The sequence below is a fragment of the Rhyacophila brunnea genome, unplaced genomic scaffold (genome assembly GCF_057557595.1).
Source record: "Rhyacophila brunnea isolate RB1 unplaced genomic scaffold, BYU_Rbru_1.0 scaffold_4, whole genome shotgun sequence".
Lineage (NCBI taxonomy): Eukaryota > Metazoa > Arthropoda > Insecta > Trichoptera > Rhyacophilidae > Rhyacophila > Rhyacophila brunnea.
Window position 1 is genome coordinate 49,184,742 of NW_028233068.1, and position 21,983 is coordinate 49,206,724.

A 21,983-nucleotide genomic window follows, 5' to 3' on the forward strand; every position below is an offset into this window, starting at 1 on the left:
TTTCCTATGAACTTTTCTTTCTACGTTTGGAGATCAGTTTAAAAGAGTTTGAATAAAAGGTCAACAGCTGGCCGTCGTTTGAAATCTACAGAAAAAAAATTGTATTTTTAATAATTATTTTAGTCTATTTGGATAATATTCTGATGTATTTACAAATTAAATTACATTATGTATAAATATAGTATATATTCATTTTTTATGAATGACTCTTATAATAAATGCGACATCCTGGCTTACGTTTTTTTTTATTTGAACGAATGTGTGGCATTGGGGTGTCTATTGTCCCTCTGTAGGCTTATTCTAACATATCACGTAACATCAAAAAAGAGCTAATTGTGATAAATATATCACATTTATCAGTTTACGTATTCTGGCGGTTAATTATGTGTAAAAGTTAACCGGGTGAACTGTCAAAAGGTGATATATTTTTACAGCTCCTCTATTGACCATGCTAACTTTGAGAATGAGATAGAGTACATTAATTTTATATATTGAGAATTGAGACGCAAGATCCGACTGTTTTGCTGCAATCGCAATGACAATATGACTAATAAAATTGTAGGCGTTGATATGTCTGACGTGTCAATACAAAATTCTTGTGTTCGGCTCATTACCGACTAAATGGCGATGGTTCGGTTTTATCTGCTTGTGCTTGGTCTTATTTGCTTGAGTTTGGCAGCACGAACATATCCGAATTTGGCCGACATATCTACCAACCTAAATTTTCGCCGTATTACGAATTAGAGAAAGCCGCCGCTAACCGATTAGTGTAAAGAATACCTTCCGTGATAATTTGGATGAAAGAATCAAAATAGCGGAAACGTGTTAAAGTGATAACCGTTAAGAATATACAATATGTTGGATTCATAACCAATGAAGCGACTTTTAGTCAATCTAATTTACTTACTTAATAAGAAAGATTTTATTATCTCGATTTATTTGTAAAAGTAAAGTTATGCGTCAACATTATTTTGTTATTTTTTCCATTTTTTGTAATTAACAGCTTATTAAAAATCATTAAAGATGTACATTCTGTTCGCTCAGAATAGGCTTAGAAATAGGGATGGAGAATATCCACAGTATATCATGCTATGGAGACCACGTTTGAATTATTCTTTATTTAGAAGAAGACCTGCTGCATAATATTAATATTTTTATCTCTAATCACAAACATTGTTATGGTATTGTCTATTGGAAAAGGAATGAACAATATATTCAAGGGAGCTAAAAATAAAAATGGTTATTCTTTAACTAACTCAGTTATACTGTAAGTAGATATCCTTAGTTATCAAACCCTCAATAGTGAAACTAAACAACACTTAAAACAAGGCTGCAATTATCTGATGATAATTAAAAAATTACAACTTAATATAACTCTAACTTTGTATTAAACTAATTTTATTTTAACGGTCCAAGATTTTTATGAATTTGAGGATTTGGTCAGACGGATAAAACAAAAAAATGTCCGAAACTCTCGCATGGTAAAAATGAGGATAAATAGGATCACATACACTTTAATGTATAAAAGCGACACTAGCTTCAAATAATATTAGTTATTAATTAAATACGTATTATAAATTTTTGGTCGTTTTTTTAAATATTGGGAAACATTTTTCAAATCATAAAAAAGATATACCTAATGGAAGTAAATCATTTATTTTATTCAATGTATAATTTACAATATTTGAGAATGTAACATTCTATATATTGGACATAGTATATAGCTTGAAAACACCTCAGACACACACTAGAAAAAATCACATTTGAAAAAAAAATACGATGCTCGATGGGATTTGAACCCGTATATCCACTGGTATCGTGCCAATATTTTTGTAGGACCTACTAGTTTAAATTGTCGCAATATAAGAGGCTCGTATATTAATTGGTTAAAACATATTGGCGCAATACCAGGAGATATACAGGTTCAAGTCCCGTCGACCATCGTATTTTTTCAAATGTGATTCTTTCTAGTGGGTACATCATATCTGAGGTGTTTTCAAGTTATCTGTATTCCAGCGCTCGAAATGGAAAAGTTTACGAACCGGAGCGCTCGAAAATTTTCTGAGGATATTAACATGGTTATCAAATTTTATAGGTATTTATTAAACATAAGTGTGCTAGTTTTTTTTTGTTATATGGCATATCTAGCTCAGACGGTCAACATATTTTGACCACTTGACCACGAGACGGAGTGATAACTTTACAGATTCCACGAACCGGAACGGCGCTCCGGTGTGCTCCAGTCCATTTCTAGCTCTGCTGTGTTCAATATATTGGAAGGTTTTAGTAGACATTCTGGCCATTTTGACGACTTCAATATTTATAAATCGTCAGGAGTGGTAAAAAATATTATGATAAAATTAGCTAGGTACCAATTTTATAGGAGAAATTTTAAGCAAAATTTTTCTGTTACTTTACATGAGGCATATTCCTAAATTATAGATGCCAGAATAAAGTTTTTTATATTTATTAACAAGAATCTACATCTTTTTCGTACAAATTTTGATGGGTTTTTTACTCATAGTTATTCAGCGCATTATTTAATAATTTGATTTCCATAAGGAACTACAGGTATTATTACCACGTTTTTATTAGCTCATATTCTTGTTTGTCCAGGTTCTAGCAACTAAATTATTAATATATACGTGCGTTACTATGGAAATCAATATGAAATGTCAAAATTACATTTCAGTATACTATATTTATTCAGTATTTCTATCAAGTACAAAAAAAGTATTTATTAATACATAGAATTGTCAAGTTCATATGATTCAACAGAAAATTTACAAAAGTGGTATATAAAAAGTTCTTTTTATCTTGTAATTATTTCATTTATTGTTTCAGGTGTGACCGCGAAGGGTGTATGGAAGCATTGCGTAACTTCTATAGGACACCAAATGTTCAGTGGAATTTGGAGATTGCATTCTGTCTTTGCAAGTGAGTAAAAACTATTAACTGAATATTATCTCTTACCAGGTGACTTAACTTAAAAACGTGATAATTACTAACAAATTTGTGACGAATATTGTGCGGATAAATAATATTGGTATTCAAAATACAATATTTTTTTTTATTGACGTCTTATTTTTAAATTAGTTTATCCAGGACTTTTTTGTCATCGTTTGTCATTTGTCACGGTATTTTAAATGTTTCAAAAGCAATTATGTAGACGAAACAATGTTCGCGCTTACATAGTACAAGTTAATTTTCCTGAATCATCTCATATGAAAAGACATAATATATAATGAAAATTGAATTCTATTACCATTTCTTCAAGTGAATGAGAATGCGAATTTTTGCAAATTAATCTAATTATTACCCCAATAAGAACTCCGTTGAAGACCAAAACAGTTTCGGCACTTTTGTTCATCAAACTCGTCGGACCACCTTTGACACATTTCGATCCTTCAAAATACGTTGATCGGTGGTTACTCAGTGGAAAATATTCGGCCATAGACTCTACTAAGAAAATGAATTGAGACGATTTGCCGGACGAAAATTGGACTGAACTTTGGAAATCACCATGGCCCCCACAAAAGGGGGCTGGCAGGGCTCTGGCCTGAGGGATCGACCAGATAAGTGAGACAAACGCACATCACGAATTTGCTCTAATCGTAAAAAAATCGCCTGCGGCGCTAATTTCCTTCAAGCGTATTAATATGTGATTGTGTAATTGCATTTTTTGGTTGTTTATTGATACACTGAATACCCTTAATTTTACCTTGAACACCATTTAGAGCGTCACACTGCCTTTAACCTTAGTGATAGGTAAAGGGTCTGCCAATCTTGTACTGGGGGCCCGTTTTATGGAAATCACTATTATACTTTTATTCAAATACCTATATGATGTTTTTATAATTTCATTTTTTACAACTTCAGTTGTTTATTTGTATTTGTTTGTTTGTTTAATTTTTTATGCACTCCGTGGCATAGAAAAGTTGCTTTAAATGATATTTGAATTTTTTTTAGTAGGTTGGTAGATGTGAGTTCTGGCACCTTTGTTTTTTTTAAAGCCCTGAGTTTATTGTATAAAGATACTGGCTATATGACAGCTCAAATGATTTTACAGGAAAACCGATAACAAGGAAGATCCGTGCATGAATGCTCAAGAGAAATTGCACCCGGTCTGCGCCCAACGAGAACCTGGAGCTCCGCTTCCTGCCTGCCATGTCCTCGCTCAGTCATGTCGTGAACAACCAGATTGCAGGTCAAATTAAAAAATATATATTTTTCAACTATTGTTATTTTTGGCTTATTATAATTATGTATTGAAAAAATAGTTTAAACAAAATTTATTTCGTCGCTTGTGTAATACGTTTTTGTGACAAGGGACCCTAGATAAACAAATAAATCAACAGTTTTAAAATTGCCGTCAATGATAAGGCTGTTATCATCATTTATTGCACTATGGAGAACCGACATGTCGGCATGGTATATCGATATCATTGTTCAGTCCCTAGAAGCACTCAAACGGGCATTATTTTATTTTATTAAAATTAGCTGCTGTAAATATTGGACTTCGGATAAATGAAAATGAACGAACTAAGAATAACTGACATAAAACTATTTTTTTTACAAATTGTCGCATCGGGTCAATGATGATATTCAAAAATAATTATGAATTGATATGTAATATCTTTTAATTCAAAAAAGGTGAATAGTTATATAGATTTGGTTTTGGTTTTGACCGAGTAAACTAAAAATCAAAATCAAATGCCGCCTATTCGATGCTTGCATTTTGACGGTGCTGCTTTGCGGTAGCGAATAACGGTATCTTACGAGGGTTCAGAGCAACCGTATACTGAGCTACGTGACTACATGAGCTACGTGACTTTATGATCAACGAGGAGATAATAGAACGAATCAAGCAGCCTCTCATCACGCTGAGAGTGAAAAAGCAACGTCGGACCTGGCTCGCCCACGTGCTGCAGATGCTAGAAGAGAACTTCAACCTGGCTTGCTTGTTCTTCAAGCCAACTGGATTCCGGCCTCCTGAAATGCCTCTTAATACTATATATTGAGTGTATACGGCAGAATTACAGGATGCTGTTTTGACGTGGAATGATGCAAAAAGGCTGGCGAGCGACAGGGATTCTTGGAGGCGCCTCGTGGTGCCCATATGCTTCAATTAAGGGGTGGATATGGTCGAAAATATGGTGTTTCTTGAACACAGGTTCGAAATAAATGCTTTTGCGCTGACTTCATATTTTTAAGCCCATACAAGTATAGGTACATTTGCCTCGCGATGGTCTAATTAAAATCAAGTACCCATGGTCGAAAGAATAATTAATACGAAGTAAGATTGATGGTGGATTCTGTTGTATTAGTACGATTTCCATATTGATATAAATTGCAGGAGTCGCTTGGAGTTTTACGAACAATCCTGTGCCGTGGACTCCGTGACTAAGAAATGTGCTGGATCTGCTGATGCTTGCCGTGGAGCAGTGCTCGATATGCTGGGAACCGAGTTACGAACTGCTTGCGCCTGTAAGGGAACGGATTACACTCAACTGTACGATTGCTTGGGCTGGCAAAGACTCCTGTGGCTTAACCCATGTGTTGGTAAGAAAACTTTTGTTTTATAAAATTATGCGGTATAAAACGTTAAATTGTATATTATGAATTGTACATTGGTGGATATAACATAATATACTTACAATTAATTAATGTGACAATTTATATCAAAAGAATGTTTGACACTCAAAATAAGAGAATCGTTTTTGATAGACCGGAATGGAAAAAGAAGACTCAGTAGGCCTTAACAGAAGTGATTGAACATTGTAAAAAAGTCATACAGCAATAGCGAAGGGTGGAGGTTGGCTGTTAAGATCCGACATAAATAGTCCACAATAAACTTTGTGAGTCAAACGTGTTTGTTTTCATTGAACGAAGAATACAATTTAGATGGTGTTAGTTAGTTTTTTTAATTCAATTAAACACTGCGAAAACCAAGCCATAACCATAATATATAATAAAAATAATCTTATATCTATAAAATATTTAAAATTATGTTATTATACAATACATAATTTTGGATATTTTATACCGACTAATATTTTTATCTACTATGGATTGGTTTAGCAGGGCTTAATGAATTAATGAAAAAACTAACCATCACATGTGTAAATATTATGTATTCTTAATTCAACAAAAATAATTAATAATTGTGAATGATAAAATATGCATTATTTTGTCGAAAAGCCTATAACATACCAAAAATATTATGGTTTGATTTAGGCAAGGTTTAATTGATTTTTAAAAACCAACCAACCCCATTTGTAAATAATTGTAGTCTTAGTTCAATAGAAACAAATACGAATGACTGACAAAGTTTGATGTGCACTATTTGTGTAGAATGTGTATCGAGGTAGGCTTCCACTATTCACCACTGTCATACTTCGTTCTTAAAGCTAACACAGTGGAAAAAAACTTGTAGCAGACAAAGGGTAGTGGAGACTTCCTTGTGTGTAGCCAAAATCCAGAATAAGTGGTAACGTCGGTGATGATGACAAAAATACTGGGAAAAATATTGGTTAATTCGAAAATTTTAAGTAAACTTATTTTCAATTCAATGTACTATATTATTGATAAATGTACGGTTCCATTATTTATTACGAATTAACTAGTTCGCCAATTTGGTAGCCGCTATAAAATTCGAAGCTTATGAGACAATATACTTGATATCAATATACTCTACGCTTGAATGCGAATCATCATTATTTTTATAACTGGGAATGTCACAGGAGCAGTTGCCTAAGACTGAGGTCCACGACGTCTTATTTATAGTTTCATTTTATTCTTATATTTAATAATATATTCACACAGAAATAGTTTGATGGTTGAAAAACTATTACACTATGACATGGTTAATTTTGCAAATATTGTATCATACTGTTTCGTTAACTTAGTAACTTTTTAGTTAGCGATGCCAACAATAATTACTCATAAAACCTCTACAAGTAAGCATTATAATAGCAATTTGATAGATCTCGTTTAAACACATGTTAACACCATTCTAAACCTTTTAAAATGACAAAAATTAAATGTTGTGTGACTTGAATTACCCATGTATGACATTCCAATAGTTGGTTTCAAATTATGTCAACTCCTAATTTGAAGGTTTAATAAAAACACGCATTGAAGATTTTCCGATAATTTTAGATTGGCAACATATTTGTATTTTAATTGTTTTTTAATAGTTCAGCTTTCAATTACAATAAGTGCTCAGCCGTAGTGGTTTGGCAGGCGCGGCGCGGCGGCGTCTTGCGAAACTCAAACGTATAACCGTGTGTGAAATGTTCGTAGACAGTGTCTTTTTTGGGGCACGATACACACGGTTATACGTTTGAGTTTCGCAAGACGCCGCCGCGCCGCGCCGCGCCCGCCAAACCACTACGGCCGAGCACTAATAAATTATTTATTAACTACATATGTTGATAATATAGTATCCGTAACGGTTTTATTACTTTTTCTCGAAACCATGAAAATATATGTTTATATGTAATATACCTTGAAAATACAAGACTCAATTATACAAATACGTTAAAATTGGCACATGATATATAAAAATATATTTACATAGGTACTAAAAATATTTTATTCTCATTTCAGTCGAATCCCAGAGTGACTTTCACATCAAGACATACGGTTCCGGAAGTACCCCATCCATGCTGGATACCATTAAAACTGTCCGCATTTCTGAACCAGAAGTCGTAACATACCGCACCACCACTCCTTTTATCATCCGGGTACATCCTACCACTCCTACTACCACAACAATCCTTATCCCAGTCGAGACCCTTCCAACAATCTACTCCAACAACATAGAGATCTCCTCAAACGGTATGAAGAACGGTAGAAACATCGAAGTCGAGATTCAAGGGTCTAAGACGGCTGTATCGATTTACGGAGCCAAGCCTGATAGAGAAGCGACAACGTCAACAACAACAACAGAAATGGTGGTTATCATTGAAGAAACGACCACAACTACAACTGTTCCGACAACTACCGAAACCACTACGCCGACTACGACAACTTCTACGACCACGCAGGAGCCGGTTAAGTTTTGCGTTGTGCAAAGGCCTGAGCTTGATGATCAATTCGTGCAAAAGGGACATACGCGTCGAGTGAGTAATTCATTAAATTCAATATTTTTTCATTGTTATGTTTTATTAAAAAACGTAAATTTAGTTATTATTAATTCTTGAACATACATAATTTTGATAACACTTCTAAGAAAATATATTATAACCAATAGAATTTTTTTTTTTTGAAAAAAGTAAGACATTCCGCAGAAATCGAACGTGCATCTCTCTGCTATCGCGCCCACGCACATAGACCACTATGCTAAATTACAAATTTTAATGAATGGCTTTTAATATTCACTGAAGCGCTTTCCAAATTGAGCTACTATTGGCGATTGGCTCTTGCATTTTAAATCAAAGTAGGTATTACTTTAATTACTAACCGACCTCATGGATCACTCCAAATTTTTTTGCTGTCGCAATTAAGTATGACTAATTTAGCATAGTGGTATATGTGCGTAGGCACTACACCCGAGAGATGCATGTTCGATTCCTGCGGGGTGTTTTACTTTTTTCGAAAAGATTTTTTCCATTAGTTATAATATATATTTTCTCAGAAGTGTTTTCAAAATTATGTATGTTCAATAATCAGAATGTTACATTCTTAAATCCAGTTAATTATTCGTGTAAAAAAATAGTTAATTAAATAATATTAATTCACTGCGCTGATGCACAGTTACAATGACAGGTTTGTATAAGAATGTGTAATTCAGTAACTGTTTTCTTCTTGCGATAACAAAGTTTCAACTCACTATAAATACTGCTTTTCTCTTATCTCAGATATAATACATGGATCAGTGTTGCCAACATATATTATAGTAATAAATTTTGCAGTTTAATTTTTTTATGCGTACGTACTATGTACAACACTTAAGTATGTATAGTACGGTAACATACTATAATTATGCATATATGTACTTGTACAATATCTTATCTAAATTACTATATTTAAGTATTTATAATGCGTATTGAAATATTTTTTTCGAGAAGCGTCAATTTTCTTGAATGTTTTAAAATCCGTTACACCTGAATCTTGAAAAAGAAAAACCTTAGAAAACTGACTGAAAGTAAAATTATAAACTTTATAATTATTTCTTTAATACTTTGTTATTTTCACACTTTTTTTAGATTATATTAGGTACAAATTGGTTTAAAAATCATCATTAATTTATGAATCAAAATGCGTTTTTAGAATGAAAAAATCTCTACAGAATGTTTCAAAATCACTACCTACATTAAATTAAAATATAGTAGTAAAGCATTTATAGCAATGGGTCCGAAACGAAGAAAATAACTTTTTCCAGACCACGATCAATTTTAAAAACTTAAATAATATTATAATGACTATTAAAAAAAGCACTTTTACATTGTTAATCAGATACAATTTGAGTAAATAATACATACATCGTTTTGACCATAGCCAATCAAAACCATTCAAAGTACATCTTTTTATTTTCTATTTTCAGCTATACCGTGATGCAGAGCTTGATTGTTCAGAGCTTTGCCACTGCGATATCCAACTGTCAGTTTCCTGCCACGCCGTCTGCGTCAGACACGCTCCTTGTAGAACTGCCTTGGCCTTCTATAGCCATGCTGCACCAGCGTACCAGGCTTACCGAGGAAGATGCTACTGCTATAGCGGGTCTTTTATCTGTATGAGACCTAATCCAGGTATATAAGTTACATATTCAATGAATCATCTACTATATTATAATATTCTTCTACCTTTAAGGATATTTTGTTCTGATCTATAAGTGAGTAGGTACTGTGACACTCCCGTATGGTCCCCATTTGGGGATGTCTTTGTGTATCTGAAGAGGCCCGAATCGGTATCGAAGCCAACAAATAATAAAGCGCTGATTACGAAAATAAATAATAATAACAGAGCCGAGCCGGCAATGCCGTAGAGTAGATTATATAATAACCGTTGGAGATGTTGCAACGTCGCCTTCTTTCGCCAACGGCTCTCGTTGAAAAAAATCACAAGATGGCGCGCAGATCGCGACAAACAGAAAAATCGCGAGCACGCCGATTTAGTACGGAAAAAATAAATTATTCAAAATGTAACCATATAGTATAATGTTAACGTAAATAAACTCGTCGTCTTCCATCATAATTCCGGTGTCTTAATTATCCACCTTCCATCCCGAATACAGACGAAAATAACCAGATACTAAAAATAAAGTGACAGTTGAGAAATTCTTTTACATGCAAAATAGAGGGAAGTAAGGGCTCGAAATGGACCGGAGTGCACCAGAGCGCAGTTTCAGTACGTCAAGTCCTCAAAGTTTATTGCTTTGTCTCGTGAAAATTATTTTTTCCACCTAGATAGGTCATATAACAAAAAATATAACACTTATTTTTTAGAAAAACGTACATAATTTATTTAATACTTCTATTGTACTCGTACATAACATTGATTGAGCACTCCGGTTCATAAAATTGTCCATTTCGAGCGTTGGAGTCTATCATATAATATGTATTCGGCATCTCCAAAGATTTGAAAAATTGGGCATTTATCCTTTGAAAGTAAAACTGAAGAATAAGTTTGTAATGCTCATCGGTAAATTAAACGCAAGTCAATAACAATAATTGCAGATCATAATATTATAGTAAACGTTGCTCGTATTTTCTCAAATTTAATTTCCTGTTCTGCACTGATGTAAAGACACCTTGTATTAGTGTTATACGCCTAAAAGAAGATGTTTATATAATTAACGAATTAAATGATGTCCACCAGTAAACCCCAGCCCTAATTTGCTATATTACAAGACATACAAGATGATGTACCGTACCAGCTTTACAAATTTCTTAGAAAGAACTTACTAACCAAGACATAGGTTGTCAGGAATAAACCATCAATTATACAATGAATCATCATTACTTAGATACACAATTTGATCATATTATCACGTAAGTAAGTAATCAAAGAAAATTGTTGAACGGCATTTGATTTTTATGATGCCAAAGTTCAGAATATTCGCAATTCGAAAACACCTTGAAAACAAACCTGTTAGAAAAAATCATGTAATTCAATGGTTGCTGGTTCGAGTCCCGCCCGGTACCAAGATATTTTCTAATAGGGAAGTTTTTTAGCTGTTTGTTCAGTAAATAATGCAGCGCTCGAAATGGAAAAGTTTACGAACCGGAGCGCTCTATAATTTTCTGAAAATATTTACATAGTTATCAAATTTTATAAAAATAAATGTGTTAAAATTTTTGTTATACGGCCTATCTAGCTCAGATGGGCAAATTATTTTTTCCACTAGACGGAGCAATAATTTTACCGATTTCACGAACCGGAACGGCGCTCCGGTGCGCTCCGGTCCATTTTGAGCACTAAAATAATGATATTATATTCTTACACTTTGCAAATTACGAGTGAATAAAAAAATAGTAAAGTCATACTGAAATCGCTATGTTGTTAGGCTATTTTCCATAAAAATGTATTATGTAATTATTTTATATTTTAGGTAAGTACTAAAATGTTCAAGGTTTCCAATATACGTCTACAATTATTTATATATCGATTAAAAATAATTAATTTTCTATTCAGGTGAATACAGTCTACCTCCAGGAGTTTATCTCCTTCTGGGGTTCAGTTCTCAAGACGAGGCTTTACTACGACCACACACCAGGCTTGGTCTTGAAGATGCTGTCAGGGTTCTGCAGGAGTACATGCTTACACTCGCAGAGGAAGCGGTATTTGTTATTTTCTACAATATATCATACTTTTATTATTTTACCATTAAATGACAATTGTCAATTTTATAACAAATGTGATCTAATTGCGTTGTAAATTTGCATAACTACTCGTATTATTTGTGTTAAAAGTAGGCAATGCAAAAATAATGTCGTTGGATTGATAAAATCTTTTAATAAATAAGAGATATAAGCCAGTCTAAAAGGCTTCAAGTGATCATAAAATTTTAACTATTGTTTTGAATGAAATAAACTTTAAATCATTAGGATAAATGTATATATTATTTTTATGTAATTGTCTACTATCTGCTCTAATGACAATTTAAACTACGCTGAAAGATTTTTATACACAGAAGCTCAAAATATGAATTTTCCAACTATAAGTACCTACGTTTATTAGAATTTGAAAGCTGCGTCTAAATCGTTTTTTGACTCTTGGTGTCTTGGATCTTCACCCTTTCATTAATAATTGTTAATTAAGTTATCAATCTATGATGTACATATTTTGAGTCTCAAATAATAACAGAGTCAAGGCAGAAGCAACAATAAATATAGAAATCACGTTGTTTTGCAATTTTTTCTTTGCGATTGTCAATAATGAATATTTCTTGAAAATTCAAGAGTCAAAATATTATAATTTTCATTTAATCTTGAGATATGTATAGCAAAGTCAAACATCAAAGTTTTTTGTGTATCCAAAACATGTTTCCGAAAGAATATAAACCTGCAAGTATAAACCACACGGTTGAAGCTAACATGTAATCATAATGTAATCATTAATCTTGTATAAATAGAATGTAACAATAATAGTGTATTAAAAAAATGTACAGCTAAATAAGCACAATGGCCCCACGGCTTTAGCGTCGGCCTATAGCGTCGTATACGGTCTGATAAGTACTTATTGTTTTTTCAAATTGTGTATGAGTCAGAATATGGACCTAATAGGTTGAGCAAGTGGCTTACATCCATTTCTCGTAAAAACAAAATCTGTGAATACAACTTCCACTCTGTGGAGGCCCATAATATCATATTATAATCTTATTAGGATCGGACATGGTCGAAAAAACGCCTCAGCTGAGACTTTGTAGCTCCATAATATATAATAATAAAATAGCAATACCAACATCATCATCATCAGCCGGGGTCAATCCACTGCTGAATAAAGACCTCCCCAAGCTCATCTATCTCATCTATCTTCAATACCAACATAAACTAATTTAAATACTTTGTTGTAGTAATTTAGATTATTTCTAGTTTAAAGAAAGATGTTTCCCTACTGGCACTTTAATACTTGGTAGTGATATTTTTGAATGTACTGTATTTGCATGAGGTCAAGTTTATGAAGTAGAGTGGAATGAGGGATTCCAGGTACTAACCTTTTGATGATGGGACTCTTTAAGTCCTGGACCACCGCTGGATGCCGGGACACTCACTCGCACACTTGTTATGTATTTATGACGGGATTGAGTTAGTTTATCACTCACGAGGTGGAATTTGATATTTAATTACTGTTGTTGGTTGGTCGTGAGCCTTGCGGCGATCCAATTAGCACTGAATAATGAGGTGCCCAGAAGGAATATGGATGGGTAGAGTATGGAATTGTTTGGTGGGGTTTTCGCAACAATATTGGTGCAAACATTTTTAATACGACGTCTTTTCGTTCATTCGATTAACTAATTTTGGATGGTTTATTAAACTATGAATCAGACTCCGTTTAGATTTCGCAATTATTGGTGCTAGTTTTACAAACATAATTTATATATTGTAACGTAAAATTAATGTATAATTATTTTTTTGCAGACGAATTGCACCCTAACTCTGTTCAATGTCACGAACGAAAACATGATAGTTACTGCAGGTATACCAGCATCTCTCAAAGATAAAAATAACAATGCTCTAGCCATTCTGGATACGGATAAGGTAAATAAAAAAACAACTAAACTTAGTTATAATATTAAGCATTTCAATCTTTTAGAGTTGTCATATTATCATTAGTAGTTAAGTAGCTAAGTAAGAAAATGCGCCGATTATATTGTGAACATTATGGAAAAGTCTTTATGATTTACTTTTTTTTTTCATCTGAAAATTACTAAGTAAACATTTTCCGCATTGTTTGGTTGTGGTTAAGGGGGGACATGCTCGTCGAAGGTCAAAATTGAGTTTTTATTGTATTTTCAAACCATGATCCTGGACACTCCTTAAACGTTGTAGATAATCTATTTATATAATTTTGAAGCCTTATTATCCTTTATAGTTATTTTAAACATTTGATGACTGCATGAAGTATTTTTGTTACATAAAATAGTATTCTTTTAAACCTCTCGCTCTAATGTTTTAGAATATAGTCATATTTCGGTACAAAACTGTGCAGTGGTGTTAAGATTTTTTACATTTATTAATTTTTAAACGCATTTATAAAACCATTAGTATAATTTATTACGAGATAATTTTTGTAAAATATTCACGATAAAAAATTATTTTGATAATCTCTGTGATCCCAAATTTGACAAGAATTAGGCATTTTATTATTCAAAAAATCGGCAAGATTAACACATTTGAAGATGATTCTAAATATATTTATTATAAGCTATGTCTTTGACCATTCAAGTGTGATAAAAATCTTATGAATAATGATTGCTTTATAATAATTATTGACCTAAGAATAAGGTAGTGTTTTTTTGAAATACGCCATTTTTTTTGTCATTCCCTAGTGGTTAAGCTACAACATACGGCCGTAGCCATAAAACGACAAACTATAATTAAAGTAAGGAGTAAAATTATGTTAACGCGCGTGTTTGAACATGTACCTAACCGAATTTTTTTTTATTTTTTTTTAAACGGTACATGTTCAAACACGCGCGTAAATATCATTTTACTCCCTACTTCAATTATAGTTTGTCAATTTATGGCTATGGCCGTATGTTGTAGCTTAACCACTAGGGAATGACAAAAGAAATGGCGTATTTCAAAAAAACACTACCTTATTCTTAGGTCAATAATTATTATAAAGCAATCATTATTCATAAGATGTTTATCACACTTGAATGGTCAAAGACATAGCTTATAATAAATATCTTTAGAATCATCTTGAAATGTGTTAATCTTGCCGATTTTTTGAATAATAAAATGCCTAATTCTTGTCAAATTTGGGATCACAGAGATTATCAATATAATTTTTTATCGTGAATATTTTACAAAAATTATCTCGTAATAAATTATGCTAATGGTTTTATAAATGCGTTTAAAAATTAATAAATGTAAAAAATCTTAACACCACTGCACAGTTATGTACCGAAATATGACTATATTCTAAAACATTAGAGCGAGAGGTTTAAAAGAATACTATTTTATGTAACAAAAATACTTCATGCAGTCATCAAATGTTAAAAATAACTATAAAGGATAATAAGGCTTCAAAATTATATAAATAGATCATCTACAACGATTAAGGAGTGTCCAGGATCATGGTTTGAATATACAATAAAAACTCAATTTTGACCTTCGACGAGCATGTCCCCCCTTAAGGGACAAAATGAACTGAATATTAATAGTATAGAGTTAATTTGTCTTAATAGATAAAACACAATATAATACGATAAAACACACTAAAATGAGATTAACGTAAAATAGTGTGAAAGTTTTTTAACAGATTTTTACAAGGATCGATCATCAATTAGTCGTTCAACGTCGATTCATGAGGTTGAACGAGTAAGAGAATATTATAAATATTAAACACCCATTTCCTGGAACCAAATATGTCCACGTCATATTGATTGTACAAATATCTTGTGGATATCGTACATTTTATCCAGCTAGTTGAATCAGTACCACTGTATTTTAGAGATATTCCAGATTTAACATTTAGAAAATGTAATAAAATTTAAATGATAATCCTCATGTACTTTTATATCAACGTTACTAATGCAAAAAGTAATATAGAATTTAGTATATATAATATATTGCATTACTATGTCATTGTATGTACTTATTGTTTCTCTCCAGGCCACTGTTTGTTGGTGTATTTGGTATTTATTTCAGATGGAGTGCATTGGCCTTCTGGAGTCAATCAAGTCTCAAATAAACACTCAAGCTTACGATATCTCATCCCACCTGTTGCTGTCTATCTTCAAGATTGCAGAAGTTGATGTGGTATATCCACCTCCGTCGTCAGCATACTCCTGTCAACCATGCCCTATGGCTATTTTATTGGCATTTGCGTTGTTACTTGTATACAATGGTGGATGTTATAAAAGTGCTGGTCACCAAAATAATGAAATGAAATTAAAACGAGAGAAAAATGAAGAGAAGACAGTTAGTTGTATAAGGTTAAAGCATGAAAAGAGCAGTGATTGTATTAAAAATGGCTTATCTTTTCAAAATGGTGGACGTAGACAAGATGGCCACCAGATTTTAAATGGCGTGGCTACAGCTTTGTCAGTGTTGCACGCATTATCGCTCACTCTCATAGTCGAAACATGCACAAATACTTTCAGAATTTGCCGTATTGTAGTCGTGTATGTACTGAAATATTTCATTCACAAATTAATGTTAGAAACCATTGCTCACTTTTTCTACTTCGTTAATTGTATGTTGTTAATTATAGTTATGAAAATGAACACGGTGTTATGTCCATCCGAGATATTTACTAAATCAACCTTTCCATTGATGGATAAAAGTACAGCTAAGCTATTTTTGGTAATCCAGTCATCGGACGATGAGTTGATTCAAGAAAACAGATGTTTTTATTATAACTATATACAAAGGATTGAAAATTCTTTAATTCTTGATAAGTTAGTGTTTAAGGTCTACCAGATACATATCAATTTAGCTGTGAATACAAAAGGCATGATCGAAAATGAAAAGAAATTGCTGTTATTTAAAATATTTAATGGGTGTAATAGTATAAGTGAAAATCTTTCTAAGCTCAGAGCAATTGATGCTGATGGGAATCTAGTCAATTTTGTCGTTGTAGCTTTTATCAATAGCGCTAGACCGAAGACTGATGTTTTCTTACTGTTATTTTTTAATGAATTTATCGGTGTTCACTATGAATATAATATACACACTCGTTTGCCTATTTTTCTAAAACACGTTATTCTCTTCGTTGTCTATGATTTTTGCGGCTATTCTCGTGCCGCCATTTTTAACGGAGCTGTCAAAAACAAAGAAAATCTCACTTCTATCTCTAACGGAAACGCAAAATGTTCACGCATCTGTCAAGATAAATATAACATTTCGAAAAAGCCTGTAAAAGATATAACCCACCAGGTTTCTCAAGCTGACAAAAATTGTGAAATCTGTAATAACGACAAAATATTTAATGACTTTGGTTTCGTTTCCCAAATGGCTGACGCTCCGTTTTACAAGATGGCGAATCCACGCCACATGTTCGTTAGATAATCATGAAAAGCTTTAAACTGGCTGTAGATAGTGTCTTGTACGTTAAGCTAGTTCATAGATTAGTTGTTTTCCGTGTAGCCATCTCATTTTTTATGTCTTTAGATGAAATTTATATACATAAATATATATTATTGAAATTTAATATTGATAGAGACCTTTTATAGGTGTTGCCGAGGTAAAAAAAAAACTATTTACATAAAATAATTATCTATTGATAAATAAGTCTTGGTCTTTAAAATAACTAAGTATTTAATAACTGTGGAGATCTTTAAAACTTACGTACACGTTTTGGTGGTTACAAAATCATTTCATCATTCTACACTTATTACAACAAAAGAATTAATATCATAAAGGAACATCTATAAATACTTATATCTATATATGGTTTTGTTTTCTTAACGTTAAATTTGAATAGAAAATTTAAATATCATCAAGATACTCATTTAGTTTTATTATTTAAAATTTATAACTTCGGTACGTACTTATATTGAAATGTACCTAAGGTATCTTGAAAATTTTAGTAGAAAATATATTAAACTGGTTTATTAAATTGTATTGAATTAAAAATTAAACCAAACATATCAATCTGACAGTCTGAAACACTATATTTAATAGTAGTTTTAAGTGCTTGGTATATTATCATTAACAAGATCAACGAAATGCTGATCTAAAAATACGCATTTTTACATGATATTATTTATTTTAATGTTTCATTAAATTCAATTATAATAAAAATGCTTTCTTACCATTTGAAACTAAGACTAGGAAGAAATGTCGTTAGTGGTATTTTATTTATTGTAGCAATTACTTGCAATGAATTTCATAAAAAAAATACAATTATTGCGACAAGCATCTCATTTAATAAAAATACTAATTAATGCTTACTGAAAACTTCATGAAAAATATAAAATTAAAATATATTCTAATAATGAGTCAGAAAATAAAGAATCAAAGTATGTAAAAATTATTACAATTTATAATAATGTCATCAAATTCCTAACATATCAGATGTGATGAATTTTACATAATTTTTTTTTTAAATCCGAAGAATAATACTTTTTTTTTTTGAAACATTATTTTACATTATGATTACTAAAATAATATATTAATCTTAAGGAAAACTATACATATCAATGGACTTCACTCACACATATCAAATTATACACTTCAATACTTATATACACGTGTTCACATAATATTATATTTAATAAACAAAATTCGTATTAGAATTCAGACATTTTTACCAAAAACTATGACGAATATTTTTTCAGTAAATCACGCATGCACATACAACCTTTCAGTAAGAATACCAACAAACGGTAAAGTTAGTATCTAATGCGTTACGTGTCTGGTACTTTAGAGTTAACGTCAACGTAACCACATGTCGCTGTGATAGGCGAGGTGTCACCGTTCATACCACAGCGGCGGTCTAAACAATTATTTCTAAAAAATATACCAAAATTATTATCGTCATCAATAGAAAGTATTGATACCGAAATATCGAAGTATCAATACCTTTGTGACGGCTCTACTGATAAGCTGCGTATTCATTGACTTCCACAGTAAGAGACACTCGTTTGGCGTAGCAAACATAGCATGTGCGAACGTCCAATACAAAATAGTATGATAAATATATTCCACAACGTGTGGCTACCACCGATCGTAGACATAAATGGTTGAAAAAGCGTTAGGCCGTATACCCCGTTTATACGTGCATGGATTTACTGCTGACAGTACGTATTATCGCGGCCATAACAAAAAAATGCAAGTGTAAACACGTCGTATTATTGTGCAAATTGCAAGATTGGATGCATGTATCAAAAAGGTTAAGAAGCTTCTGAATTTTCACGTGATAATTGAACTGTGCAATATCTGCGCAGCATAACGATAGAAACGAATCTGCCGGTAAAAAACCAAACTACACCACGCATTTTGAGGTTAATCGACTTTCACGACCTGTCAAATAGCACCATAAAATTACAACATCGCGTCTCGCTTACTCTTGAAGAATAAGATTGGCGAGACAGTAGCACTTTTACGCGTAAACTGTTGTTATCACGATAGTTTAAAATACACACTATTGATGCATAAAAATCCATGCACGTGTACAGGCCGTATTAGATATCTATAGATATACATGAATCTTTAATTGGTACAATAAATATCTAAGAATATTTTCTTATGTGATAGTGATACGATCATTATTAAACAAGCGGTACTGAATTGGTTGAATTGATTATATCTAAACCATAATTATTATATAAACACACTTATTTAAAATAAATTTGAATCAGAATAAATTTTTATAATACACAAAATTCGCAGGTTTTTGGTAAAAACTGTTTTAATTAATATCATAATAAAGACTATCATACAATTCAGTCGGCATACTCTGTCGTAAAAAAAACACTATGTAACTAGAATAACATAATTATATTTACGATTAAAAATATAAGGAACTATTATTACTGTCAAGTGCACCTGAATTCAAAACGAATATAACTACTTAAGAATATATTTCGTTCACAAAAAAATATCTTTAAGGAAGCTGTGTTAGGATGATTTTATGCTGTATCAAACTATAAGCCGTCGCTATGTGATTTGAAAGAATATAATTTGACAATTTCTTTAAACGGTAATATTATAATAATTAATATTATGAAGTAGTTGTGTAAGTGAATAATATATTTCAACTGTTATTTATTAATCGAATCGTATAAATTCAGTTGAACACATCTTTATTATTTTACGAAAATTAATTTAATAAAAAAATCAAAAAAATACAACAAATTATACAACTACTAATGCTGAAAGATATATTTTGTCGTATTATGAAATCACTGTTTTAAAAATTTATATTATATATGAATTCAATTTTATTGAATTGAATCGATTATGGTAAAATTAAAGCTCCGGCTAGCTTTAGGTGGCCCCTAACTGATTATGATTTTTGTTATATTAATAATTAATATTGTATTTCGCCTCCATCACCGTATCTATGTAATGTCGAATCTGACTCCAACATGTAATAACTTTAAAATGAAAAAAACTAAATTTTTAATATCCCGTATCTGACTGTTAATAGTTCACACATGTTGTAACTACATAGCATGCCAATAACCCGTAACGTAAAGAGTGGTAAAGGAAAGCACATAACGCCTAATATAATGATAACATCCAATAAAATGTGACATATATATTATAAAGATAAACATTTAAACTTGTTATAAAATTACGTACTGTTTTACCTTTTAAATAATTCGAAAGTAACATTTTGAAGCTAAATTCAACACACGTCATGCAACACGCTTGACAGCTTAGAGGCAAGATACGGGCTATCACAGGTGTATTCCTGCAATGTTCAGATAGGGAAATTACTAAAATGGCGGTATCATTTTTTTTTAAATAACTACAGATATATTATGAATTACGCAGTCGATGGGCAGTATTTTTGTTGTTTTTAGTACATCAAAAAGTCATTTTCGTCTTAAACGGGGTGGGTATTGACATTAGACCATCAATATACCTATGTGCATATTAATTCTTTTTCAATATTACAGTGATATGAGTGAACTAAAATCTAAATGTGAATCAGCGTAATTGAAAAAACATATTAATTGTAAAATGAATAATCGGACAGCCTGTATGCATTCTTGTGGTATTCATTTGAAAATTGAAAAGTAAACAACCTATAAATCAAATGAGCATTCTTAAAAGAGGAAGTTGTACATGTTGTTACAACAATCATCAGCGATTTCTACTATCTAGCATTGATATTTTCACTTTTGAAATTTAAAATATTAATAAAAAAAACTTGCTACCTTACTAAATGATATTTTCGACGAATATATTATATTTTCATGAAATTTGATAATAATATAAAGAGGTGATTGTGTTTTATTATTGCCACATATTTATTTGATTGTGTAAATTAATTTGTTTGAAAAATAATTAATTTATTACTTAATCACTTTTTCCGTTTTTTTGTTTTAAATAAATTATCAGTTATTACACATACTTCATAAGTAATTAATTCAACTTAAACTAACTGTCAAATTATAACTGGATCACATTGTTTGCGGCCGTAGATATCGTAATAATGGGTGTGAATAGTATTTTTATTTAATTATTTTATTTTATTTTTCATTTTTGAAAAATAAATATATATATTATACAAAAAGAGCACATTTATTAAGTAAGTATTAATTTAACCTCAATTGTGAAATAGCCTTGCATTTTTATTGTACTATTTTTTCAATACGTTGTCGATGATTTTAAATTACGTAATGTAATAAATATTTCTAATAAGTTATATTTTTTCAATACGTTGTCGATGATTTTAAATTACGTAATGTAATAAATATTTCTAATAAGTTATATTTTTTTCTAATTGTTTCATAATTCAACATACCTGTTTTGTTGGAACGAAGTTTCAAACATATTTACAATTTAAGGGTTTTAAAGTAAAAAAAAATAGTACAGCAGAGTTGTCACATCACGACTTACATTTGTATGAGAAATAATCCACACACGTACTAATAATTATTAAGTATGAAAAGTGATAAGTATGCATAAAAGCTCTCAGGAAAAGTAATAAATTACTTGAATCCCTTTATCCTTATCTCCTCAATTATTCATTTGTTTTAAATAAACTAAATAAAACCAGTATGTACATTCCTTTGTCTTGTTATTTTTTTTTTAATATTATTCTTTAATTAATGTAAGTTTAAAACAAAAATTATATACTATTGATATTAGTAATCTTTGACAACTGTTTTTAAAACAAATTTACGTAAA

General features: G+C 31.4%; 1 protein-coding gene across 1 annotated transcript in view; it reads left to right on the forward strand.

Moving 5' to 3' along the window:
* The window catches only part of LOC147067472 (uncharacterized), a 55,139-nt gene extending 37,786 nt beyond the window's left edge, over positions 1 to 17,353 (forward strand). Inside the window, exons 6-13 of the mRNA XM_085953606.1 lie at positions 2,845 to 2,937; positions 4,070 to 4,207; positions 5,357 to 5,562; positions 7,612 to 8,126; positions 9,551 to 9,755; positions 11,641 to 11,786; positions 13,587 to 13,706; positions 15,825 to 17,353. Of these exons, the coding sequence (XP_085809732.1) occupies positions 2,845 to 2,937; positions 4,070 to 4,207; positions 5,357 to 5,562; positions 7,612 to 8,126; positions 9,551 to 9,755; positions 11,641 to 11,786; positions 13,587 to 13,706; positions 15,825 to 17,186 (2,785 nt within the window). The 3' untranslated portion in view covers positions 17,187 to 17,353. The remainder of the gene's footprint in view (positions 1 to 2,844; positions 2,938 to 4,069; positions 4,208 to 5,356; positions 5,563 to 7,611; positions 8,127 to 9,550; positions 9,756 to 11,640; positions 11,787 to 13,586; positions 13,707 to 15,824) is intronic.
* Positions 17,354 to 21,983: the final 4,630 nt, after the last annotated feature.